This window comes from Microtus oregoni, unplaced genomic scaffold (assembly GCF_018167655.1).
Source record: "Microtus oregoni isolate MIOR12 unplaced genomic scaffold, Mior012 000005F_ref0000423, whole genome shotgun sequence".
Lineage (NCBI taxonomy): Eukaryota > Metazoa > Chordata > Mammalia > Rodentia > Cricetidae > Microtus > Microtus oregoni.
Window position 1 is genome coordinate 23,660,149 of NW_024543064.1, and position 25,777 is coordinate 23,685,925.

Here is a 25,777-nt window from a genome sequence, read left to right on the forward strand (position 1 = left end):
TAACTATGGTGCACAGGTCTGACACAGAAAAAACCTGAGCCCTGGGAGATTTGGGTGCTATGGAGCCCATGAGACTAGAAAGCACTGTGGGAGAGGGGCAGGAGTTAGGTTTTGAAGCCCCCAGGGCTTAGAGACAGGGAAGCCCTGATCTAAGGAAGGTGAAGGACTGCCTTGATCGAATGTCCTGGGAGGGTGGCTAAGGCAAAGCCTCCTCTGGGCTAAAAAGACATTGCATCCTGTGTTTTAGTGTCCAGTACAACTTGTCCTCCCAGGCTAGCAGGGTGCCTGGTTTAGGGCAGTTTGGGGACTAAGCACTGTAGACTGAGAGTTCAGGAGAGCCACCTGTCTTCCCACCCTCTTTCTGGTTCTCTTGCACTGTCCTGTCAGGCACACAAGGCCTGGGGGAGTTACCATTTCCAGTTTGCAGGTGGAGAGACCAAGGGAAGGGGCTGGTGGGTCAGACTGTCTGGACTTCCTGTGACCTCTCCTTGCTTCTGGAACTGGAGAGCCTAAGGTCTTCCAAGTTCCAAGACTGGGAGGAGGCAGAGGCCACTCCCTCTGTCCCCCTTCCTCTTTTGGGGGAGACTTGTGACCAACTGTGTGATATCTGAACTTGCCTATGGAAGCGCTGGGCTTCCAGATAAGGGATTTATCTGAGGTGTTTGTGATAAGCTGAACCACCTTTCATTTTTTTATGATTTATTTTTATTTTATGTGCACTGATGTTTTGCTTGCAGTATGTCTGTGTGAGGGTGTTGGATCCTCTAGAACTGGAGTTCCAGGCAGTTCAGTTTGAGCTGCCATGTGGGTGCTGGGAATTGAACCTGGGTCCTCTTGAAGAGCAGTCAGAGCTCTTAACTGCTGAGCCATCCCTCCAGCCCCTGGGGCACCTTTATATTTCATGCATGATCCTGAATGGGGATTAGGAGCAGAATAAGACGTGCAAAAGGACCTTTTAGAGAGTGTTGGAGAAACAAGCTTACAAACAATGGAGAAGCTGCAGTTAAGGGCAGCCAGAGTGCAGGCTAGGTCTGACTCTCAGGGTTGGAGCCGGCCTGTGCTTGAGCCTGGACTGCCAGAAGGGGCGAGGTCACTGAGGAAGCTGGTGTTAAGTGTGCTTTATCAAACTTTATCTTAATGGTCATTAACTCCACTTGAGATTGGAGGAGAGCTCCGGAAGTGGGCAGAGGCTGTGAGCAGCTGGTTGCGAGGGAAGACCGTGGCTCTGCAGCTAGTCTGAGCTGGTTCACAGCATGACTCTTCTGTCTTTATGAGCTGAGTGACCTGGGCAAGTCACTGACCCTTGAGGTGTGCCTCAGAAACAAAAGGACTTAGTGTCCGCTTGGCTGGTCTTCAGGAATACTAGTTGCTGAGGTGTTGTGAGTGGAAAGGCCTTTTCTGTTCTGCCCACGCCCTGGACAGGCTGAGGCCAGATCTGACCCAACACTGTGTTTATGCTGGGTTGTGGAGTTTTCTCTTTCTGGACAGGGCTTTGCATAGCCAGGCTGGCCTCAAATCCTGAGTGCAGGTATTACAGACGTAGGCCACTGTGCTGCGGTTTATGCGGTACTGGTAATCAAACCCAGGGCTTCCTGTAAGCACTCTACCAATGGAGAGCTACATCTCCAGTCCAATCGACTCTTTTTTTTCTTCTTTTTTTATGGGCAGTGTTGGGTATCAGACCCAGAACCTCTCATGCGGCCCTGGCAAGTGCTCTACCACTGAGCTCTATCTCCCGTGTGTAGCTAGCTACTTTTCTCTCTCTCTCAAATTGTCTTCTTACTTTGTGTGGAGGGGTGTCTTGACTGCCTGTAGTTATGGAGTGCTTGTAGATCTATCTGTTCACCAGGTGTGCTGTGCCACCAGAATATTCCCTGGGGACTGCAGTTATAGATGATAGTGAGCCTCCATGTGGGTGTTGGGAGCTGAACCCCAGTTCTTCGGAAGAACAGCCAGCTCTTTACTGCCGAGCCAGCTCTCTAGCCCTCTCTTTGAGACAGGCTGTCTTGAACCGCATGGTAGTCCTCCTGTCTCTGCCGCAGGTGCTGAGATTATAGGTGTCATCACCACAGCAGTTGGTGAGTGACTTTCTTTAGTGTCCCCAGGCACTCTGAGGGGAGGTGGACATCAGTCCTACTTCAGAGAAGAGCAGACAGAGGCGGAGAGACCTAATTTATTTGTCCAGAGCCTGGAATCCAGTGTTTTTGACTCAGCCTTTTCTCCACTGATTCATGCTGGCTGCTTCTCTGGCATCCATAAAATGGGGATAATCATGCTTCCAGGGAATGAAAGAAAGGACTTGGAAATTCGGAATTCCCTGGCCGAAGGGGGTGATTATGTCATTGTTGGGGCAAATGCTGACCTGGAAACTCATTATGACATTTATTATATTATTGTAGCTAATTCCTCCCTTTACTATGGCCTGTCCCCCTAGGGCACCCTGTGGGATGATCCTCCCCTTCTGTTCCAGGTACTCCCTGCCCCCCAATATTTACATTAGAACTGGCCTGGCCTGTCAGCTCAGCCCCTGCGGAGGTGGAGCTGGACTCTGGGAGAAGGGAAGGAACCTTTTCATTTTCAGAGGTGGGGTGCACCTTTTTTGGTCAGGGAGGTTCTGAGGCTCTAGCTATTCTTTGCCCATTAACAGATTTGGGACTGCCATGGCATTTGGTGTGATTTAAATGTGGGATCTACAACTTTCTGGTTGGGTGGTCTTCAGCGAGTGAAGTCTCTTCCCCTTGAATCTCCTTGTGCTCTTTATAAAAAGGCAGACTTCACCTTGTTGACTGATGGTGGAAGAGAGGAGTGTTTGTTAGCATCAAGGTGTCTCCACTGAGTTAGCCTGTAGGGTTAGTCCCTTTGTTGTCTTGCTTCCTTGGGGAAGAGCAAGTAGGATGGACGCTTGGTTCCTTCCTCTGTCTGTCTGGAAGAAACCTCCCTCTCTCCCGCTCCCCAACTTGTCTACCTGGATGTAGTGAGGGGTTGAGACCAAGACCCTTTAAATACCCTGAATCCTGGCCAGAGAGGTGGTCAAGGGCAGAAAAGACAGGAGCAGAGAGTTGGCTGGAGGGTGCCAGCTCCTGAGCAAGGCCACCTGGCCAGCTGTACCCTCCCCCCTCATTCTTCTCCCCTGAGTCAGGCCTGTTCACTTGTGGGTGCGCCACCCCCGCCCCTTGTTCTGGAATGGGGCAGGTTGAGACCTCACCCTATAGAGGATGTTGCCAAGAGAATATGCGCACATGCGCACAAGTGAGTGGCTCTGGAGGGAGGGAGACAGGCCCTTGTCCCTGTCCCCAGGCTCAGGAAAGCCCCTGGGTAGCAAGTACACACACCTGCCTTCCTGTACAGGCAGCCACTTGGCAGGCCCCGCTTGGGTCTGCAGCAGTGCTGCCTTCGGTGAGCAGGGTGTGGGCTGGAGGGGACAACTGAGCAAGCTTTGTTGGTGTAGTCCTGGATGTATCCATGTGTTGAGGTGGCCGCCGTGGGACGTTCTCAGGGCACATCCTCTGCCCCTGGCCATGGGCTGTGTCTGCACTCAAGAGCTTACTGTGTACTTCCTGGTGTGCCACAGTTGATGGGACACGGCTGGGAGCAGGAAGGCTTCTGAGATCTGTAGGCCTCTTTCCCTAGGCGGGTGGGGGTGGTGGCAGCTAGAGCCTGTGCCTCAAGGTCTCTGCAGGCTGGAGACAGAAGTGGCCCTGGAAAGCTCCTCCCATACCCCATTATCAGCTCTGTGAGGTGCCCCTCCTTAATAGATACCCTTCCCTAGTAGAGCCCCTTCCCAAGTTAGCTGCTGTCAGAACAGGGGGAGAGGCTTTGGGGTCACTAGATGTTATCAGGTACAAGCACCTTGGTTCTGGCTGGGGATTTTTTTTCCTTGCAGCTGTGACTTTGAATGCCAACTGTGAGGGCTAGGTCTGAGCTAAAATCATCCTACCCCCAATTTAGCAGGAGCCCAGCCCCTTTTTCTCTGTTTAAGGGAAACTGCCCTGCTCTGTGAAAGGAAATCTTTAGCTCCCAAGCCTCCTGGGTTGTTGTTGAGTTACTAGGATAGTACCTGCCTCCAGGGCTATTGAAGCAGGTTTTGCCTTTCACACCAGAGGCCCAGGCTAGCGGATCTCCGTGGGTTTGAGGCCAGACTGTTCCAGAACACAGAGCTACTCAGAGAAACCCTGTCTTGTAAAACCAAACTAAACACTTCTTGAGGTTGTTGTGTAGACACTTGCTTCGACGCCACATAACCTGACCCGTAAATGTTTGTTTCTTTTCTTTTCTTCTTTTCTTTCTTGAGACAGGGTTTTTCTGTGTACCTTAGTTTGTCCTGGAACTCTGTAGACCAGGCTGGCCTCTGCTTCCCAGCTGAAGATGTGTGCCACTGTTGTCTGGCTAAATGTTTGTTTTTCTAGAATGAGATTCTAGTCAGTGCTTGAGTAGTCCCTGAGAGGCCAGAGCTAAATGGAGAAGGAGGAGTTGAGGGGTCTTGAAGCTTTGGAGCCGCTGAATTCTTAGCTCTTAAGGGAGGGGTACAGTGAGGGACAGGATTGGATTGCAGTAGGATACAGGTCACAGATCCGTTCGTCACAACTACTGTGGACTTTTCCGGAGGATCTCACAGTAGCTGTCACTGCCCAGCTGAAACCTTCTTTGATGTCCCAGGGTAAGGGCTAAAGTCACCTGACCTACCACTCCTCCCCCCCCCCTCCCCCAGCTCACTGTGTGTGTTCCAGCTGTGCTGGCTCCCTGGTTAGAGAAACCACCACTCTCCCTCAAGGCTTTTGCAGTAGGCAGTAGGCCTGCCCTGGCCATCATCTCGTGATTCAGGGCGGCTCTGCTCTCGTGTCCTTTCTTTTTCTTTACATTGGTTTAAATTTTGTTTTAATTTTTTATGTAAGTGAATGTTTTGCTTGTGTGTATGGATGTGCATATGTGTGTCCGGTGCTCAGAGGCCAGGAGCAGCTGTCTGTCAGTCAGATCCCCAGAAACTGGAGTTTCTGGGGTGGTCGGGAGCCCGTGTCCTGAAAGAGCAGCCAGTGCCCTAAAATGCTCAGCCATCTCTTCAACACACACACACACACTCTCTCTCTCTCTCTTTGTATGTTTGTTTTTGCTTTCTTTGAGACAGGGTTTCATTTTGTAGACCATGTAGTCTAGAACTTGTGACCCTATGTTTGTCCTAACCTCAGGAAACAGGTATGTGTTACTTCACGTGGCTAGTTTATTCATTTAATTTTTCCTCTCCTCTCCTCTCCTCTCCTCCCCTCCCCTCCCCACCCCTCTGCTCCCCTCTCTTTTCTTTTCTTTTCTTTTCTTTTCGAAACAGGGTTTCTCTGTGTAATTTTGGTATCTGGAACTCGATCTGTAGACCAGGCTGGCCTCAAACTCAGAACTCCACCTGCCTCTGCCTCCTGAGTGCTAGGATTAAAGTCATTGTGGTAAATTTGAGTCTGTACCCGAACCGGACATTCTTCCTAACTCCTCTTCCCTCCCCTGCACACCTCTGGTTGTTTTTCTGAACTCCACCTAAGGGTTGCTTCTGGGCTAATTCTCTTTTTTTTTTTTTGGTTTGGATTTTTGAGACAGGGTTTCTCTAGTTTTTGGTGCCTGTCCTGGAACTAGCTCTTGTAGACCAGGCTGGCCTCGAACTCACAAAGATCCTCCTGCCTCTGCCTCCCAAGTGCTGGGATTAAAGGCGTACACCACCACCGCCCGCCTGGGCTAATTCTTTACTTTGGTGCCTGGTGAGCACTTCTCTGGGTGGCGCCTGGGAGGAGCTGTAGCTGAAGGAACAGGTCTGTTTCTCAGCCTTTCTAATCGCATTGCGGGAGTGGGAAGAAAGTTCTTCCTCAGGCAAGTGGGTGGAGTGGCTGTTGCCCTCGGCTGCCCCATTCTCTGGGCATTTCCCTGGCCTCACACTGTGTGTGTGTTTTATTCTGAAGCCAGCTCTGTCCCTGCCACCCTCACAAGCCTCATTTTCCGTGAGCTGAACTCTTTCCTCAGAAAATTATCTTATTAGCCAGGATGGCTGGGTCCTCACAGGCACCATGCCAAGTCTGATCTGGTGGCTCTTCCACCTACCACCTGACCCTTCCCTTAGCTCTGGCGCTCAAATGTTTTGACAAGAACTTGGGGGCAAAGTCAGCGATCCACAGCTAGTATTGTGTGTCTTCTCTCTGCTGCCTCCAGTCCTCAGTAGCAAAGCACCCAGTCTCTGGGCCTCGGTTTCCCTGCCTCCTGTGTGTGTGTGTGTGTGTGTGTGTGTGTGTGTGTGTGTGTGTGGTTAGGGGGGTGGGGTTAGTGGATGGGCGGGATCTTTCTCAAAGGTGGGAGGAGAATCTGGAGCAGCCCCTCCCCCTCCTGCTGGAACTGTGCTGTGCAGCTGGCTGGCAGGGAGTTTGCTTTGCATCCCTGCATCTCCCGAGTCCCCTTGGGGCTGGGCTGTATTGAAAGTGCTGTTCGGTGCTCTGGGGACCATCTGCTGCAGCATGGTAGTGTTCTTGGGCCGACACCTCTCGGCCCTTCTTGAGGTGTTTAAGAAGGGTGAGTGGGTGTGGCTGTGGGGGTAGGGTAGGGAAGGGGTGACAGCTCCATTTGCCAGACCCTTAGTTTTGTGGGGACCAAGGCTAGGAAGAATGATGAGGCTGGGGGTGCTGGTCACCAGGCTGGCCACACTGTGAGTGTGCAGCCATGCTTCTGTCCAGCGGCTTTGTTGCCGCCTTTGTCTGAGTGCTGCCTGGGATCCGGGAGGACGGACCAGGTGTTCTGACCTTGGAATCTGCTGCCCTAGGGCCAGACTGCCTCCCTGCTGGGGTGCCCACTCCCTTATGAGGTGTGACTCAATATCCCAGCTTAGAGAGAAGGAAGCCCCCTCCTGAGTCATCCCAGGGGTGGGAGGATGTGTGGGAGCAGCAAGGAAAGAGTGCCCTGGGACCTCACTTGGAGGAGGAGACCAGGTGCACTTCTCTGCCTGGGAGCCAGCGGTCAGACCTGGATTCTGACTGGAGGAAGAGTTTCTTGGCTTTTCAAGGGTAGGGTCCCTTCTGGGAATGCAGACTTGTCCCGGCTGCCCTAGCCGCTTGCTGTGACTGTAGCTACAGTTCCACTGGAGCCTGTTTCTCCACTGGCAAAATCATAGTATTGGGGGGGTGGCAGGACGCCCAAGACCCCCTGGGGCACCTCTTATCTCTGACTTGGGAGACTCCTGTGACTTCTGGGGGCAGGTTCTCTGCTGAAGAACACTGAAGCAGGGAATGGCAGGCCTCTGCACTAGGGACCCAGTTCTTGGGGCGGGGCTGCTAAAGGCCTTGTTTTGCTTCTGCCCCTCTTCAGGGTACTGCCAAGGTCACATGACTCGCCCAGCACTTTTGCTTATGTTGTGGCTTTCATTTAAAGAGGGGCTGGGACTGCAAAGTGCTGATGCAGCCCCCATCCTCAGGATTAGATGACTAGCCCCTCTTTGGCAGAGCCTGTAACAGGATCCTCTGTAATGGAGCCCTGGCTCCTCTGGACCTGGGCCAGGCCAGGGCCTCCAGGAGAGCCCATACCTGGCCTGTTCCCCCAAGAGAGGATAAGCTCCCAGTGGGAGCTGAGGGACCTGAGCCCTCTTCTTCCCTCTCCTGCCCATCCCCCCAGAGGGCAGCCATATGGGTGAGTAGGTGTCCCTGGCCTATCCTCCCCATTGTGACTGACAGCTCCCTGGTTTTCCGTGGCATCTTCTCCTTGGACTCTGGCCAAGGGATGGTTTGAAGAAGGTGGTTTGTTTTCCTTTAAAATGAAGCTTCAGGTCTCAGAGACAAGAAATGTAATTGCTGTGGGCGCTGCGTGTTTCAGGGGCTTCTGTGTAGAGCCCCGAGTGACTTGCGGATGCAGTTTGTGAACCTTAGACACTGTCTGTATGTACACAGAATAGTGTCATGTGGGTCTGTGGAAGCCGGCGTAGGTGCAGTCATGGGTTTATACTTGAATGGTGTTCATGTGTAAAATGACAGAAGCCTGGGAATTTGTCGATGTAGTGGGCCTGTGTGTTGGTCCATTATGTGTTGTGATTACTCAGATATACGCACCCTTGGGCATAGTTAGTGTACGTACATGGGGTAGACAGCGACTGTAGGTGCGCTACCTGCCTGTGTTACTGTACTTAGGAATCTTCAGGACCTGTATGTCTTTGGGTCTCACCTCCTCCTCCCATCCCATCAGGCTCTGCCAAGGCTGAGAGTGACAAACGGCAGAGTGCAGGGCCCAGCCAGGGGCCAGGGTCTGCGGTAGATGAACACCAGGACAACGTCTTCTTCCCCAGTGGGAGGCCACCTCACCTGGAGGAGCTGCACACACAGGCCCAGGAGGGGCTCCGCTCCCTGCAGCACCAAGGTAACTCTCCGCTGCCCTGTTCTGGTGCTGCTCTCAGCTCCTGGGGGTCAGGGGCCTAGGCCAACACACCCTTCTGGTATCTTCTAGAAAGACAGAAACTGAGCAAGGGTGGCTGGGACCATGGAGACACCCAGAGCATCCAGGTGAGCCCTGTGCCCAGCTCTGCCCTGCTCTTCCCTTCTGACTTAGCTTCTGGCATGCATGGCTTTGGGCCTCCCTGGATTGATTTCTTCTGTATGTTGAAGAGGTAGATCAAATGACCTCTGACAGCTAGTCCAGGCTTGCTCCATCTGGTACCTGCTCAGTGCTCGGTGATGCTGGGAGAATCTGTGAGGGAAAATTCCAGTGAGAGGCCTGAGGCATCCTGTCCAAGCTGATCTTCTTCCAACAGTCGTCCCGGACGGGGCCGGATGAAGACACCATTTCCTTCTGCAGTCAGAAGTCCTACATGACCGAGAGCTCCACGGCAGAGGATGCTCTCTCTGTCCGTTCAGAGATGATCCAGCGCAGAGGTGTGTTCCACCTGCTGGGATTCCTAGGCCAGGGAGTACCTTGGGCTTCCCCTTTTCCTCCTTGTCTAGGCTTAGTGATTTAGGGAATTTAGGAGACACTCCTCTTGGAGGTCCATGGTGGACACTGATCCAAAGCAAGGTAGTTAAGGGTTTGAGAACCTGGATTTGTGGTAACCTAGCTGCAGTGTGGCCAGGAATATAAACCCTTCACTTGTTTGAGAGTCTGACTGAAGTTCTACAAATGATAAAGGATGGCTCGGGATACAGCTCAGTTGGGATTGTGCTTGCACTAGCATTCAGGAAGTCCTAAGTTCAGTCCCTGGCATTATATAAAACCTTGTGTTAGTACACATCTGTAATCCTAGCACTTGGGAAATAGAACTATGAGGATCAGAAATTCAAGGTCCTCAGCTACATAGTGAGTTAGAGGCTGGCCTAGACTGTATGAGACCCCATCTCAAATCAGAAGCCAAAGGACTGGCTAGGGTCTGCCTCAGGGGGCAGGTGTAAGACTCTGGGTTCAATCTCTAGTAGTACCCCTTGCTCCCCAAAAAAAATCAGGATATTAAGAACATTTACCTTATTGTAATGACTATCAAGCATTTAATATGATGACATAATATTTCACTAAGTAATAAGAACTGTTCACTGAATGGAAAGATCATTGTTGACTTAGGGGATTTCCAGAGGTCTTAACCCTAGCCTTGCCGAGCATTTACTAGTACTGCATCAGCACAGAGCGTGCTCTGGAGTGCTCAGAACCTTGCGCTAATGGCTTTTCTCCCCTGCACTGGTTCTTAGGCTCCACCTTCAGACCCCATGACTCATTTCCCAAATCTGGAAAGTCAGGGCGGCGACGGAGGGAGCGGAGGAGCACGGTGCTGGGGCTGCCTCAGCATGTGCAGAAGGAACTTGGTGAGCCTTTGTTAGGTGGGCGGTGGTGAGAGACGGAGAGCCTGGCCAGCCCCTCTGCTCACTCCATCTCCTTGTCCGTTTCAGGCCTGCGGAACAATCGTGAGGCTCCAGGCACTCCACAGCCTCATGGTCCACGGGATGCTGTCCGCATTCCCACAGTGGATGGTCGTCCCCCGGGCCTGGCTTTAGGGACGGGGGTCCGGGTGTCCCTGCAGGCTCTGGAGGCAGAAACGGAGGCTGGCACTGATGCTGAGACTATTCTACAGCGCCACATTGACCGTGTTTACCGTGATGACACGCTTGTTGGTCGATCCACGGGAACCCGGCCACCACCATTGATCCGGCCTATGTCTCTCGCGGTGCCTGGACTGACAGGAGGGGCAGGACCTCCAGAGCCGTTGAGTCCAGCCATGTCTATCTCGCCCCAAGCCACCTACCTGTCCAAGCTGATCCCACATGCTGTGTTGCCGCCCACAGTGGATGTGGTGGCTCTGGGCCGCAGCAGCCTGCGCACTTTGAGCCGCTGCAGCCTGCTGTCTGCTAGTCCAGCTTCTGTTCGCTCACTGGGCCGCTTCTCCTCAGCCTCAAGTCCACGGCCCCGCAGCCGCCATGCTTCCTCGTCCAGTGACACCTGGAGTCACTCTCAATCCTCGGAGACCATTGTCTCTGACGGGTCCACTCTCTCCTCTAAGGGGGGCTCTGAGGGCCAGCCAGAGGGCTCTGTAGCTAGCAATAATGTAGTATCCCCTCCTCCAGGGGGTAGTGGGAGGGGATCCCCCAGTGGGGGTAGCACTGCTGAGGTCTCAGACACAGCCAGCATCCGCAGCAGTGGGCAGTTGTCTGGCAGGAGTGTGTCGCTGCGTAAGATGAAACGGCCTCCCCCGCCTCCCCGCCGGACCTACTCCCTCCATCAGCGGGGCTCCGCAGTACCCGATGGGCCCTTGGGGCTGCCGCCCAAACCTGAGCGGAAGCTGCAACCACAGCTGCCTCGGCCACCCACCACAGGTGGGTCTTCGGGAGTGGGAGCAGCAGCTTGTCCACCCAGCTCAGCAGGCAGCTGGGGCTCTGGCTTGTCTCCAGGTGGCTCCAGGCGTCCTCCACGTTCCCCAGAACGGACACTTTCACCTTCTAGTGGATACTCGAGCCAAAGCGGTACCCCAACTCTCCCTCACAAGGGTCTGGCAGGTGCTCCTGCTTCCCCAGGCAAGGCTCAGCCCCCTAAACCAGATCGAGTGACATCCCTTCGATCTCCTGGGGCCTCTGTATCCTCTTCCCTCACCTCTCTGTGTTCCTCTTCCTCAGACCCTACTCCCTCTGACCGTTCTGGTCCACAGATGTCCACCCCCGTGGGTGACAGGTTTGTCATACCTCCTCATCCTAAGGTGCCTGCTCCTTTCTCTCCACCACCGTCCAAGACCAAGAGCTCTAACCAAGATGCCCCTGCTGTGGCTGCCCCTGCTGTGGCTCCTGGGCTAGCTTCTACCATTGACACCAGTCCTGCATCCCCTTCCATGCCTCAGACAACCCTGACTTCACTCCAGGAGTCTCCCATTGCCTCCAAAGACCAGTCACCCCCACCATCCCCACCCCCATCTTATCACCCACCCCCACCTCCTAGTAAGAAACCTGAGGTGGTTGAGGAAGTCCCCCCTGCTCCAGAGACTGCTGAGGAGTCCCTCCCAGATTCCAGCTGGCCGCCACCACCACCTCCTGCCCCTGAGGAACAACAGGACCTGTCCATGGCTGACTTTCCTCCACCTGAAGAGGTCTTCTTTGCAGGCCTGGAGCCTGGCCCTCTGGAGCCCTGCAGCTCCCTGGCTACCACTCCTTCAGCTGCTAGCTCATCCCAAACCTCACCCCAGCATACCCAAAACCCTCCACCAGCTCCTCCAGCTCCACCAGCTCCACCTCCACCTCCAGCTAGTTCTGTTTCAGAACCTCTGGCCAAGCTCCCTCAGAAGGATTCTGTGGGCAAGAACAGTGGGGCTCCTAAGGAGGATGCTGGCACACCTCTGGTCACACCCTCACTCCTGCAGATGGTACGGCTTCGCTCTGTGGGTGCTTCCACAGGGGTTCCAAGTTCATCTCCAGGGTCATCAGCCCCCCAGAAGCCACTGCGAAGAGCCCTGTCAGGGCGGGCCAGCCCAGTGCCTGCCCCCTCCTCTGGGCTCCATGCTGCCGTCCGACTCAAAGCCTCCAGCTTGGCTGCTACTGAGAGCCCTGGAAGTTCTCTGCCTATTGGACCACCAGAGGCAGAGCCACGGTCTCCACAATCTCCTGCCTCCAAGGCCAGCTTCATCTTCTCCAAGGGCACCAGAAAACTGCAGCTTGAGCGGCCCGTGTCCCCCGAGGCCCAGGCTGACCTCCAGCGCAATCTGGTGGCTGAACTTCGGAGCATTTCAGAGCAGCGGCCATCCCAGACCCAGAAAAAGCCTTCCAAGGCTCCTCCACCTGTGGCCCGCAAACCCTCTGTGGGAGTTCCTCCTCCCTCCCCCAGTTTTCCTAGGGCTGAGTCTCCCACTGCTCCATCCACCAACGGGCTCCCTCACGCTGAGGACAGGACTAAGGGGGAGCTGGCAGAGAATGGAGGTGTGCAGCTGGCGGGTACAGAGAAGATGCCCCCCGCTGGTTCAGGTACTGTAGGCACTGGTGCAGAATCGGTTCTCTGGAGTCACTAGTGAGAGGAATCGGAGGGAGGAGGGGTACATGGGATACAAACACTCTGGCAGCTGAGTATATTCCAGTTCACATCATTTCCCATCTCATGTTGTAAAATTGGGCAGAGACACCCATGTTTTAGTCTGTTGAAAGTGTTTCACCCAGTGCTGGGGGGGGCAGTGGTGGAGCACACCTCTAATCCCGAGCACTTTGGAGGCAGAGGCAGGTGGATCTCTGAGTTGAGGCTAGTCTGGTCTACAGAGCTAATTCCAGGACAGTTAGGGCTATACAGAGAAACCCTGTCTTGAAAAAAAGTGTTGCGCAGCATCGGTGAAGTAAGGGAGGGGATACAGAAAGGTTGGGTGAGCACGTGTCTTAGGCTTTCTTGTCAGGCCTGCTGAATGTCGCTTTCCTCACAGATCCCTAGAAGAGACTGGTCTGGCCATCATCACCTGGCACTGCTGACCCATCCCAGGAACACAATCTCTCAGGGACCCGAGCAGCTCCAAGGAAGAGAGGACATGGCACTTAGCCTAAGGAAGGATGCCTGCAGCCTTAATCTCCACAGCCTTCCATGTTTATGCAAGGATGTTGCCCATCCTCCAGGTCACCCCGCCCTCATGCCTTTTCCTCCAGCAGTCCTTCAGCCTTGGCCTTAGCCTCATCTTGAAGAAGGTAGCTGGTGGGAGTGGGTGGCTGTGCCCCCAGCCCTCCACCGCCCACTCCCACCTCAAGGCCACAGAGGTGGGAGCAGAACATGTGTTTGTTTCATGTCGGGAATCATGTATGTTGTAGTCCAGAATCAAAGCCCTTTGCAAAGTGACTGCATGTCCATCCTCCAGGGCTCACGAAACCACATTCCAAGAGCCTGTTTACATGGTGGCAGAATCAGTCCTTAGCTGGGACCAGTCTATCCATTCTGCCAGTCCAGTCCACGCCTTTCCTTAGTTCTTGGAGATGGGCTAGTCATCCCCACAGGCTTCCCAGGCTGGTGGCAGGGGTGGGGCTGTGGAATTCCAAAGCACAAAAGGTACAGAGGGGGCTAGCCTTCCTGTGCCTCAACTTACCACCAACCACTCCTCTGCCTTCCAGTTCTGTCAGGTGCTCCTCCTTATAGGGGACTCATGGATGAGGGGAGGAAGAACCAGAGGTCTGTGGGCACTGCCCTAAGAAACCAAAAACCAGACCAGAGAAGGAAGCCATCTGGGATCTTGGCATGCTGGACACCTGTCCTGTGACACTTGATTGGGTTTGGGTAGATGGGCACAACTTCAGAGCCAAGAGCTCATGGGATGTGTCTGTTTTATCTTGGCAGGGGATACTGCCAAGGTGGGAGGAGAGCCTGGCAGGGACTTACTTGGGCAGTGGGCCCAGGCCCGGTCCTCATTCCTTCTCTGACCTGTCTCTACTCTTTGGTGCATGTCCTTTCTGCAGCTGCCATTCAGCCAGGTGAAGGGAGCCGAGGCTGAGCAGCAAGGATGGGAAGTCCAAGGGAGATACCCAGTGATCCTAAGTAGGCAGGCTGGTGGCTATCCCCAGATGGCAGCCTCTGCTACTAATCTCTTCCTGGAATTTAGTGACTCACTGTCAGCCTGTGCCACCTCTTGAGTCTTTTTCAAGGGGGGCTTGAGCCTGGCAAGAGATCTTGGCCTTTAGCTTCTCCACTACCAAGAGCGACACACTACTCCTTGCTACTGACTTTCTTGTCGAAAAATGGGGAAATGTGAGAGGTCAGGACCCTTAGCCCCTTGTTAGGATTGCTTGTTTGTCGCTGTCTTTCCCTTGCCCAGTGTGTGATGGGGGCTGCTGCTAGGCGGATGTCACTGTCCCATGAGGTGGGGAGGGAGGACAATCATTCAGTAAGCACTGTTCTGCCCCAGGATCCAAACCAGGCCCTGGTAGCAGTGATCTGGGAGCTGCTGGGGGTGGGAAGCAGCATCTTCCCCCTCCAGGGTTACTGGAGCTCTTGCCCTAATTTGGGATCTTCTCTGCTTGTACAAAGAAAGGAGACTCTTAAGAGGGGCAATTAATATTTGTCCTCTGGGGTAGATAAGCTTGACCTTGTGCAAATAGAGAGATAAAAGCCTCTGATTTGTAATTTGCATAAGAATGTTAGAAGAGAGAAATATATATATATTTCCATAAATTTTTGAGTCTTTGATATGTCTATATAAACAGTCCTCCCCACTCCCTCTCAGAAGCTTGAGACACGTGACAAAGTTGTTTCATTAAAAGGTATTAATTAAATGATTGAAACTTGGCTGTGACTACTTTTTCCAGACGTGACACAGGTGACGCTGAGTAATGTATGTAACGAGGTTTGCGGAGCGCACGTCTCACAACAGTATGAACCCGATCCCCTGCTGATGAACCACACAAGGCCTGGTTGTGCTAGGACAGGCAGTGCTCTGGAGCTGCAGTCAGAAGAGGTGGTCTCCTGCCTCCTGCTTAGTACTAAGCAGGGGGAAACTCGGTGTCTGTCATCTACATGTCTGCCCCATCCCAAAGTCAGCGGTCCTAGGTTAGGTGATATAGCCGCTGCCACCTCCTAGTTAGTGTGGTTCAGACACATCCACCCAGACACCCTTGTTCAGACACTTTATTTGAATTTGACAGTGGTGGTGATTGGATTGAGATGCCTTATGAAGTATCCCATTCTGAAGAAAGCACCACACTGTGTCAGTCCATGCCCATCCTGCTGCTGACACATCTGCTTTAGGGAGTCCCAACCTAGCCAGATCCAGGGAAACCCCAGAGCTGGGGCAGACCCTGCCACTGGTGCCAAGCCTCAGGGTAGGCAGGCCTTGAGAATGCTGCCAAGCCCTAAGGATGCTTGGTAGACCTCTAGGCCGTTTTTCCTTCTTTTCAAATCCCACAATTTCCTGTTGGGGAGAAACTGTAATTAGCCCAGATCAGGCACTAGATTCCAGCTTGGAAACCCGTGTTTTTCCAATTACAAGGATGGTGGAATAAACTTTTTCTCTTGGTTCTATTGAAACCAGGTTTCTCAAGTCAGCTGCCAAGGGAAAGAGGTACAGCTGCCTGCACTGGGCAGCCGTCCTTACCCCAAGCAGTCAATTTCCTTGCAGTCAGATGGGATGATCCCAGATGGTAGGAAGGTAAGCCGTCCCTTACCAAGTCCCATGTCTAATCAACAGTTCCAGACTTGGAGGTTCAGTGTCCTGAGGTGGGAACAGGTGATGGGTACCACAAGTTGAGACGGCGGATAATGTGAGGAGGATGCTGGGCCAGCTAGCTAATGTTACCTCCTTTTAGTGATTTACAGGAGATGGACCCCAGCTTGGTCATGAAGTTGGTTTGTTTCCATTGTGCAACGCATTCTTCAGAAATCTTAAAATCGGCCTGGACAAGACAAACAAACAAAAAAAATTATTACTACATTATTAACATGAACTGGCCCAACTTTTTGACTTTGGTTTTTGAGACAGGATCTCCCTGAGTAGTCTTGGCTGTCCTGGAACTCACTGTGTAGACCAGGCTGGCCTCCTGCCTCTGCTCTTGAGTGTTGGGATTGAAGGTGTGCTCTACAACACATGATCCCTGGCTCAGCGTTTCTGAGTGGTTTCCCAAAGGCTCCCATGTTTTTATCTTTTGATAAGCACATTCACTTCTATGAATAAATACAAAGACTTCTAGATTACTGATATCACTGCAGCCCTGGTATGTGTGATGATGCCAGGGATCATACCTAGGGTCTTGCTTGAAATGCACCCCAAGCCGGTTATAGCAGCTTATAGGCCTCAATACACCATACACGATTCCCCAAGCTGGTTATAGCAGCTTATAGGCCTCAATACACCATACACATGATTCCTCAGGAATGAAAAGCAGAATAACCCAAATGCTCCTCTGTCCAGCAGAAGATCTGAAGGAGGCAATCAAGGCTTATTTTAGTAGCCTTGATTGACAGGACTGGAAATAAATGTCTATGTTTTTGTTTTGAGAAGGTCTCACTGTGTAGCCCTAGCCCCGGGTTGGCCTGGACCTCCTTTTTAAAACCGGATTGGCATGAATTTGGGGCATTCTTCCTATCTCTGCTTCTTAAGTATTGGAATTACATAAAGGCACCAACATACCCAGCAGGACCATGGATATTTTCTCTCTTTAACACAGTTACTATAATATTTGTTATTATAAATAGAGCGCTAATTTGTTACACTGGTATAGTTCAGAAATTTAGAATAGTGCCTGACACATATATTCTGAACGTGACTATTTTTTCTGAACGTGATATTTATTGAAAACATTAATGTGTGAGTCCAGGACAACTGGGGCAGGCCATATTCGGATTAGTGAGTGCCTTACTCAAGATTCATTTATTTGCTCTGGCCTGGAAGGTCAAAGCCTGAGGTAAAATGGGGATGAGCTCCCATCTGCTGCTTTCTCAGACTGTGATCAAATGGACAAGCAAGTGTCTGAAGTCCCTCACTCAGTGCGGAAGTGGGAACGAGGCAACTGCTAATTCTTTTTTTTTTTTTTTTTTTTTTTTAGTTTTTCGAGACAGGGTTTCTCTGTAGCTTTGGAGCCTGTCCTGGAACTAGCTCTTGTAGACCAGGCTGGCCTCGAACTCACAGAGATCCGCCTGCCTCTGCCTCCCGAGTGCTGGGATTAAAGGCGTGCGCCACCACCGCCCGGCTGGCAACTGCTAATTCTAACAGCTCATTGGGGCAACCTGGGCAAGGGAGGACAGTAGCATTTTACCTGCAGTTTCTCAAAGACTTTCTTCTTGGGCTTGAGCTCCTCATCTGGCTGGCCCTTCTCGTAACCCTTCACAAATACTCGCTCTCCAGGAGCAGAGCCTGCCGGAGGGTCCAGAGGTTCAACCTGGCGGCTCACCCCTTCTCTGGAAAAACAGGACAAAAGGCAAGATGATGGATTTCCCAACAGCTTTGGATGTTAAAGTGTTCGGGACCCTAAAGGGATTTAGGATGTCCTTAGTGCCATAGCCCAGAAGGTCCTGGTCACTTTTCCACATCTCTGAACACTTAGCCCAGGATTCAATACCTCTTTTTCTGGAAAGAGTAATATCTGGGTCTCCAGCAATGATCTGTACCCAGTCACAACAGGTTTGCATTTGGGATCCACCTCTTATTTGTAGTGTGACACCTTCATTTATGTTTGTTTGTTTGGAGAGTCTCATGTAGCCCAGGCTGTACCTGAACTGATTCACCTGCCGCTACTTCCCTAGTGCTGGGATCACAGGTGTGGGTACCATACTCACTCTTATGAGGTGCCAGAGAACAAACTCTGAGCTCGCCAGCCTGGCAAGAGCTCCATCCACCAACCTGAGTCGTGTAGCTCAGGTTGGCCTAGAACTTGATATGTAAACTAGGCTTATAGAGACCTTCCCCACTAAGTGCTGGGATTAAAGGTAGGTGCTGCCATGCCCAGCATCTGTCCATTTTCATTTTACTTTTTAACTAAAAAAATTTTTTTTCAAGGCAGGGTCTCACTATGTTGCTCTGGGACTTGCTATGTAGACCAGGCTGGCCTTGAACTCTTGGTGATCTTTTGGAATTAAAGATGTGTGCTACTGTGCCATACTACTGATCTAGTTTTATCTTAACAGTGTATCTTTTACGCACAGCAACCCTTTTCTTTTCTTTCTTTCTTTTTTTTGGATTTTCGAGACAGGGTTTCTCCGTAGCTTTTTGGTTCCTGTCCTGGAACTAGCTCTTGTAGACCAGGCTGGTCTGGAACTCACAGAGATCCGCCTGCCTCTGCCTCTCGAGTGCTGGGATTAAAGGCGTGCGCCACCACCGCCTGGCACAGCAACCCTTTTCAAGCCTTAACCTTTTCCTTCCTTCCTCCCTCCCTCCCTCCCTCCCTCCCTCCCTCCCGTCCTTCCTTCCTTTCTTTCTTTTTTTTTTTTAAATATTTATTTATTTACTATGTATACAATATTCTTTCTGTGTGTATGCCTGCAGGCCAGAAGAGGGCATCAGACCTCATTACAGATGGTTGTGAGCCACCATGTGGTTGCTGGGAATTGAACTCAGGACCTTTGGAAGAGCAGGCAATGCTCTTAACCTCTGAGCCATCTCTCCAGCCCCCTTCCTTCCTTTCTTGAGACAAGGTTTCTCTGTATGTAGCTCTAGCTGTCCTGGAATTAGCTCTTGTAGACCAGGTTGGCCTCAAACTCACAGAGATCTGCCTACTTCTGCCTCCCCAGTGCTGGGATTAAAGGCGTGCACCACCACCACCTGGCTCATGCCTTATCTTTTAGCATCAGTGTGGAAGGGGCATTTTCTTAGGGCTTGCACAAGGCATACAGAGGGCATCATACAGACTAATTCCTCACGCTTGACCTCCCCATCCTCACTCACATGGATGCACAGAGAAGCATGCCTTGGGAGTCTACTCCTCTCATCTTCTGGGGTTTCAGATTGCACAGTACCACCACCAGCCTGTCCTGTAGTTCTTCCTTGGGCACAAACTGTACGAGGCCGCTCACCACAGTCCTGGGTTCAGCTTCCCCCACATCAATCTTCTCCACATACAGGCTATCTGCATCTGGGTGCTGCCAGCAAGAAATTCTTGTCACTCAGTGGGTAAAGGTGCTTGCGGCCAAGCCCGACCACCTGTTAGCTTCCCAGGTGCCATATCGGGGAAGGAGAGAAATGAGTCCTCTAACCTCCACACGTGGCACATTCCCTTCAACCCCTAATAGACAAGCAAACGGGAGATGATCAGAGTGGAGTAGGCCAAACGCCTGGTGAGCCATTGCCGCATCTGCTCTCTCCAAAGCTCCCCTGCACCTGTCTTTTTCTTTTTTCATTTATGTAGCGAAGGATGGCTTTTAACTTGCAGTGATTCTCCTGCCTCAGTTTTCAAGTCCTAGGATTACAGGCATGTGTTATCATGCCTGGCTTTGAGAACATGCCTTGAAGGAACATTTACTCCTCAAGGGGCTAGAGTTGAGAAAATGACCCTAATGGCTTGTGGAAAAATCTCTTAGCAGAAATTAGGTAGCCTGGACTGTTAGTGACCACCATTGTGCCCCAAGTACCACACCAAGGGTTCCAGATGTCTGGGAGGTAGAGTGGATGAATCTTGGCTTCACTATCTCAGGTGGGAGCACCAGCAGCCACATCAAGTAGTCTGTCCAGTGGTTGGGAGGCTTATGGCCATACAGTGTCAAGCAAATCAACACCAGTGTTAAAAAGGCCTAGAACAATGGTTCTCAGCCAATGACTGATCACATGACCTGTCTGCAGAAATGGAAGTCCACCTCCCTGCAGCCACTGTCTAAGGGGCAATTGGCCGACCTAAGGTAAGACCAGAAGCTAGTCCAGGCAAGCTGGTACATAGTACACCGGGCCACATTAATGGCTAAGTTCTCTGACCCGTGTCCGTCTCTCCAGGTTCCTAGCTGTGTTGTATAAAGTTCAGAGACTGCCTGCAATTAGACACCTGGCTTCTGCTTTGCAATATGACCCCAGGGATGCTACTTCCCTTCTCTAGCTAGGTTTCCTCCAAATGGAAATACAAACCTAACCCTCCTCTGCTTCTCTGGGTAGTAGTGAAAAATGAGTACCTTCTCCACACTGATGATTTTGCCTACACGCATATCCAGCCGGGACGGGATGATTTCCTCTGGTTCTGAATTCTTGGCAGGGCCTTTAGCAGTGGGCTCTAGAAATGAGAAGAACGCCACGGAGTCAGGACTCTCTTCCTCTCCCACCCCAATGGCAGGCCAGTTTTGACTGCGCTGGATGAGACTACTGAAACCAGGCAGGATTTAGGAGAGAAGCACAGAGCCCACCCACCAAGCTACACTTTACCACAGACCCAGCAGCCTTGCAGAAGGGACACCACAATTCCCACCTCGCCTTTTCTCTATTACTAAGTAAGCTGCAAGGCAGGGCCTGTAGCAGTCTGGCCACCTATGGGTATTTCTGCTTATAAAAATCCATGCAGACTTTGTCTCTTCTGGATGGGTCACACAAAGGTATCTACAGCAGCACCTCAGCATCATGGGTAACTGGAGGACCAACTCACAAGACAGAAGCAGAGAGAAAGGAGCAGGGAGGCTGTTAAGATGCCATTTTTCAGGAAGCCTGAGCAACTGTGAACAGACCACCACTGTGAATACCAACTGGGGACAAGTTCACCAAACCCAAGGGGCAGGTTGAGTGAACACAGACTAGACTAGGAGGTTCTATGTGCAGTCCCAGTTCCAGGCGCCTTTCCAGCTGGCCTTACTCTGTTTTGAAGGATCTGGGTAGGCAGCACTGGCTAGCTTCTTCAGGGCTGGGGTATTAAACTTTTCTCGAATGGGGTCCAGCAACTTGTTCAGGGCGACTTCAACAGAATTCTTTAGGTCTCCTGGGTGTACAACCTACAGAAGAAGACAAGGCCTGTTGAGATGAGGCCTGGACGCCAGAATCTATTAGAGAGAGGCGACCCGGGAGACAGACATATGTTCCCAGCAGTCTTGAGATTTACAACATTCTTTTTTTTTTTGTTTTTTTGGAGACAGGGTTTCTCTGTAGCTTTGGTGCCTGTCCCGGAACTAGCTCTTGTAGACCAGGCTGGCCTCGAACTCCCAGAGATCCACCTGCCTCTGCCTCCCGAGTGTTGGGATTAAAGGCGTGCGCCACCAACCGCCCGGCCGATTTACAACATTCTTATAAGACAAGGTAGAAAAGAGAAAGATGACTGGTCCCAAAGTCAGGTGCCTGACTGTCTAGACAAGTTTCACTATGTAGCCTAGGTTACTCTCAAACCTACAACCCTCCTGCCTCAGTTTGGAATTACAAACGCTTGCCACTGCACTCAGCCTGGCATCCAGATCTTTTGACTTTGCATTTTGTTCTAGCTTAAGGATTTTCATAGGTTGAATGTGCTTGTCATTCTTTTTTTGTTGTTTCTGTTTTTGTTTTTGTTTTTTTTTAAGATTTATTTATTTATTATGTATACAACATTCTGCCTCAATGTATGCCCGCACGCCAGAAGAGGGCACCAGATCTCAGTACAGATGGTTGTGAGCCACCATGTGGTTGCTGGGAATTGAACTCAGGACCTCCAGAAGAGCAGTCAGTGCTCTTAACCTCTGAGCTATCTCTCCAGCCCTGTTTTTGTTTTTTGAAACAGGGTTTTTCTGCATAGCCCTGGTTCTCCTGGAACTTATTCTATAGACCAGGCTGGCCTCAAACTCACAGAGATCCACCTGCCTCTGTCTTCCAAGTGCTGGGATTAAAGGTGTGCACCATCTTTACCTGGCACTCATTATTCTAATTCTGCTATTCTTCTTGTTTTTCTGTTTATGCTTTGAGCCATAAGCCAAATGTTACCCACAAGAAAATGTTCACCCAGGTAACCCTAGGTCTGAAAACCAAGTTAGACTTGTAAGGATTAACGTTCTGGTTAGTGGTGTAACCCCTTTTAAGTTTTGATGATGATGACTTTTACTATTTTCTTCCTTTCTTTCTTTTGAGGTACTGGGGGTTGAGCCCAGTGTCTTGTACATGCTAGGCAAGCTCTCTACCACTGAGCTACATCCTCAGCCCAGTCTCGGTTCACTTATAAAATGAGAAAAACAGGTTGGGCACGTGCGACTCATACCCGTAATCTCAACCCTCGAAAAGCTGAGGCAGGAAGGTTGCTTATGTCAAGGCCAGCCTAGGCATTGTGCAAGCTTCAGACTCAGAAAACAATAAACAAGCAAAAAAAAATTAAACCATTAATAAATAAAAATGAGGAGGACAGCAGGTATATCTGAGTCAGAGTGAGGACCGAGCCATACAACATGGTGGCGGTGCTGAGTGGCACTGCTCCGTGGTAGTGCAGCTGAGCATCCTCACCTGCAGGGCAGATCTGGAATGCTCCAAAGTCTGAGCATCAACGGTAACACAAGAAAAGTTCCACATACAACCTCACATGAAATGCTGCTGTCAAAACACAGGCACATTGCCCGGTGTGGTGGCGCACACTTTTAATCCCAGCACTCAGGGCAGAGGCAGGTGCAGCTCTGTGAGTTCAGAAGCCACGTTGGTCTTCAGACCAGGACAGTGCTGGGATTAAAGGCATGTGCCACCACCTCCAAGTTGAAATTCAGTATTTTGTGTATATCCTGAAGTTACCTTTTTGTACCTAAATCTAATCTGGAAGTACTTAGATATTCTGAAGGGACATCCTTAAGTATGAATATTGTAATACGTTAATGACAGCATTTCTGTTTCTGATGCTATGTCTTCATTTCCTTGGGAATAGTTAACTTTGAATGAAAGCTTTAGGCCTGAAGCTATCCAGATGTAAATTAAAATTCAGTTTCTTGCTTGCAGTATCCACACCATAAGTGCTCCACAGCCACATGTCACCAGAGTGGCTTGTGTCCCAGGCAATGAAAATCTAAAATACATAGACACACCAGACTTGAAATTCCACTGTGGCAAGTACTGTGGGAATATGCGGCTGCAGAACTTTCCAGAAGCATTCCTTCTAATTCTGCTCAGCATTCCCACAAAGAACTGCTTTCAGTGGTGTGGGTTCTGTGGCCTGCCTCAGACAACAGAGAAGGGTTTCAGAGTAATATTTTCAACACATCCCTAAATGGGCCACACGAGCTTCCAGACCTCAGAGATCAGAGTCTCTCGGCTGCCACTCAAACCTGCTTACATCTAGCTTCCCCCAAGTTGTTCCCCAGCTGTTGCCCCCCCATCTCTACGGGAAGGGAATGCAAAGCCAAGTGAGTCAGCCCACTGTCACCAACTCTCCAGTCTATTAGAAACTTCCTCTTAGTTGGGGCATATTGGTACCTACCTTAAACCTAGCACTGGGGAGGCAGAGACCAGTAAGTTCCAGGGTAGTCAGGGCTACATAGAAGGACCGCGTTTTAAAAATCCAATATAACCCTTTTCTCCAAAAACCAAAACAAACAAAAAACCCCAAAACAAATTCAATATACATATATAAATCTTTTTCATCTTTTAAAAGTTACATGTGTGTGTCTGTACACTACTGCCTGTGGAGGCAAGAGGAGCACAGCAGAGTCTGCAGCTGGAGTCACAGGCAGTTGTGAGCTGCCTGATGTGGGTAACTGAACCCCAGTCCTCTGTAAGAGCAGAAAGTGCTCTTAACCACTGAACTGTCTCCAACCCTTCTCTCCCAACCCACAGTATTGTATTGATCCTCTGGAGTCACAAGAAAACCTAGTCTCTCCTCTGGGAAACTCTTCTTATAGTGAAGACAGAATATAGACTTGTTTTCTAGCTAAACATGCCTACTTCCTCTTCTTAAACGAAGGATTTGATTTTTATTTTTAATTATGTATATTGTAGAAAGAGGTGCGGGCCGTGTCCTGCCGCCCAGCTCCTGGCTGCCCGGCAGGCCTGCTTTTTGTCCTGGCTGCCCATCTTTTTTTTTTTTTTTTTTTGGTAAAATATTTATTTATTTATTATGTATACGATATTCTTTCTGTGTGTATGCCTGAAGGCCAGAAGAGGGCATCAGACCTCATTACAGATGGTTGTGAGCCACCATGTGGTTGCTGGGAATTGAACTCAGGACCTTTGAAAGAGCAGGCAATGCTCTTAACCACTGAACCATCTCTTCAGCCCCCCGCCAGTCTATCTTAACCCCTGAAATAACCACACGGAAATTGTATTAATTAAAACACTGCCTGGCCCGTTATTTCTAGCCTCTTATTGGCTAACTCTTACATCTTGATTAATTCATTTCCATTAATGTGTATTGCCACTTGACTGTGGCTTACTGGCATGAGTCTAACCAGGAGAATCATGGCAGCTTCCAGTCTGTCCTTCTTCCCAGCATCCTGTTCGGTCTACTCCACCTATCTAAATTCTGCCATATCAAAAGACCAAGCCAGTATCTTTATTCAACCAATGAAAGCAACATAAATACAGAAGTACCTCCTATACCAGTATATAAATGTCTGGTATGGGTATGTGCCTGTAGGTGCAGCCATGGAGAAAGGCTCTTTATTGCAATGCATCTAGCTCCTTGGAGGGTGATGAAGATCACTATTTTAGGCATTTGCCCATCTATTTAATAAACTACTTGAATCCAAATCTAAGTCGTTAACCAAACAGTCTCAGAGGAAATCAGGACAGAGGTGTGTGGCTCGTTCACTAGATTGGCTGTCGGGAGGGAGAGACTGTTAGACTTCAGGGTGTATTCACTCTTCCTCTAGCCTTACCTCGGCAGCAAAGTCCTTTTCCAGCTCCAGGTAAACGGTGTAGGTTTTGTTTCCACCCCACTTCTCATCTCTCAGGATCACAAACTCTACAACATACCAAGAAACCAGTCAGTGACTGCAGACACAATATTCCTCCACCCAACGCATCACTATTTGTAGATTCGCTATTTAATTTGTGTGTATGTGTCTGTGCACACACATGTGCACACGCATCGTATTTAAAGCGTTTTACTTTCACCAGTCTTCTCACCAGCCCTGGCATCCGATTTTTTCATGTTTTGGTGCTGGGATTATCTAGTCGTGAACTCTACAATGAGCCTTCCTAGGAGCTGACTCGCATTAGATAAGCTCCCTACAACGAGCCTTCCTGTTCTTTAATTGGATAAGCAGCCACACTGTGTATTCAACAAAAATCATGGCTTAGAATTATTTTGTATTCAGCTGGGCAGTGGTGGTGCACACATTGAATCCCTGCACCCAGCAAGCAGAGGCAAGTTCATCTCAGTGAGTTCTAGGCCAGCTTGGAATGAGTTCCAGGACAGTCAGGGCTACAAGAAACTGTGTCTTGAAAAACAAGCAAAAGAAAAAAGAACTCTAGTTCAGCATGTTTGTCTCCTCTCTCATTTCTGACATCCTCCGCAGGCCGACAGTCTCTCAGATCCTTCCTGGTAATGCACACCAGACAGCTGAGGGACGGCTCACAGTGCGCATCGTATATATGGCATCAGGACTATGACAGTCCTAAGCAAGGTCATAGCAGGAACTTGGAGCTCCCAGCTTGGCCCCTGAGAAACAAGCAGGGGACTCTTACCAGACTTGAGAGGAAAGAGGACATGCTTGATGAAGGACAGAACCCCGTTGTTCTCCACATTGCCTGGCTCACAGAAAGCTTTCTTCAGCTTCTTCTTCACATCCTCCTTCCGATCAAGGAGGTCGATTTTAGACTCCTGGAAGTCATGAGGAAAGAGACCTCTTGTGGTTGAAAATGAGAACACATATAACTAGCTTTAACATACAACATAATCTTAAAAAAGTTTATTTTAATGAAGTCAGATCTATCCACCTCCCTCCCCCACCATGGATTACATACTCTTTCTGTCTTCTTTTGAGCTAGGGTCTCTGTAACTGAGGCTGGCCTCAAACCTGC

General features: G+C 50.6%; 2 protein-coding genes across 5 annotated transcripts in view; one reads left to right on the plus strand and one right to left on the minus strand.

Moving 5' to 3' along the window:
• Nucleotides 1-14,707, plus strand: part of Kiaa1522 (KIAA1522 ortholog) — a 29,376-nt gene extending 14,669 nt beyond the window's left edge. For 2 of the 4 annotated variants that reach the window (XM_041652521.1, XM_041652523.1), the window contains exons 2-7: nt 8,194-8,364; nt 8,452-8,507; nt 8,756-8,876; nt 9,678-9,791; nt 9,876-12,425; nt 12,869-14,707. In XM_041652521.1, the coding sequence (XP_041508455.1) occupies nt 8,194-8,364; nt 8,452-8,507; nt 8,756-8,876; nt 9,678-9,791; nt 9,876-12,425; nt 12,869-12,876 (3,020 nt within the window). In that variant the 3' untranslated portion in view covers nt 12,877-14,707. Of the gene's footprint in view, nt 1-6,426; nt 6,538-8,193; nt 8,365-8,451; nt 8,508-8,755; nt 8,877-9,677; nt 9,792-9,875; nt 12,426-12,868 lie in introns of those variants that run through there. The other 2 variants (XM_041652522.1, XM_041652524.1) reach the window with 2 other exon arrangements.
• Nucleotides 14,708-15,033: 326 nt separating this feature from the next.
• The window catches only part of Yars1 (tyrosyl-tRNA synthetase 1), a 30,852-nt gene continuing 20,108 nt past the window's right edge, over nt 15,034-25,777 (minus strand). The window contains exons 7-13 of the mRNA XM_041652526.1: nt 25,442-25,577; nt 24,631-24,716; nt 20,676-20,811; nt 20,008-20,105; nt 18,797-18,990; nt 17,172-17,313; nt 15,034-15,812 (exon numbers count right to left, since the gene is read on the minus strand). Of these exons, the coding sequence (XP_041508460.1) occupies nt 15,702-15,812; nt 17,172-17,313; nt 18,797-18,990; nt 20,008-20,105; nt 20,676-20,811; nt 24,631-24,716; nt 25,442-25,577 (903 nt within the window). The 3' untranslated portion in view covers nt 15,034-15,701. The remainder of the gene's footprint in view (nt 15,813-17,171; nt 17,314-18,796; nt 18,991-20,007; nt 20,106-20,675; nt 20,812-24,630; nt 24,717-25,441; nt 25,578-25,777) is intronic.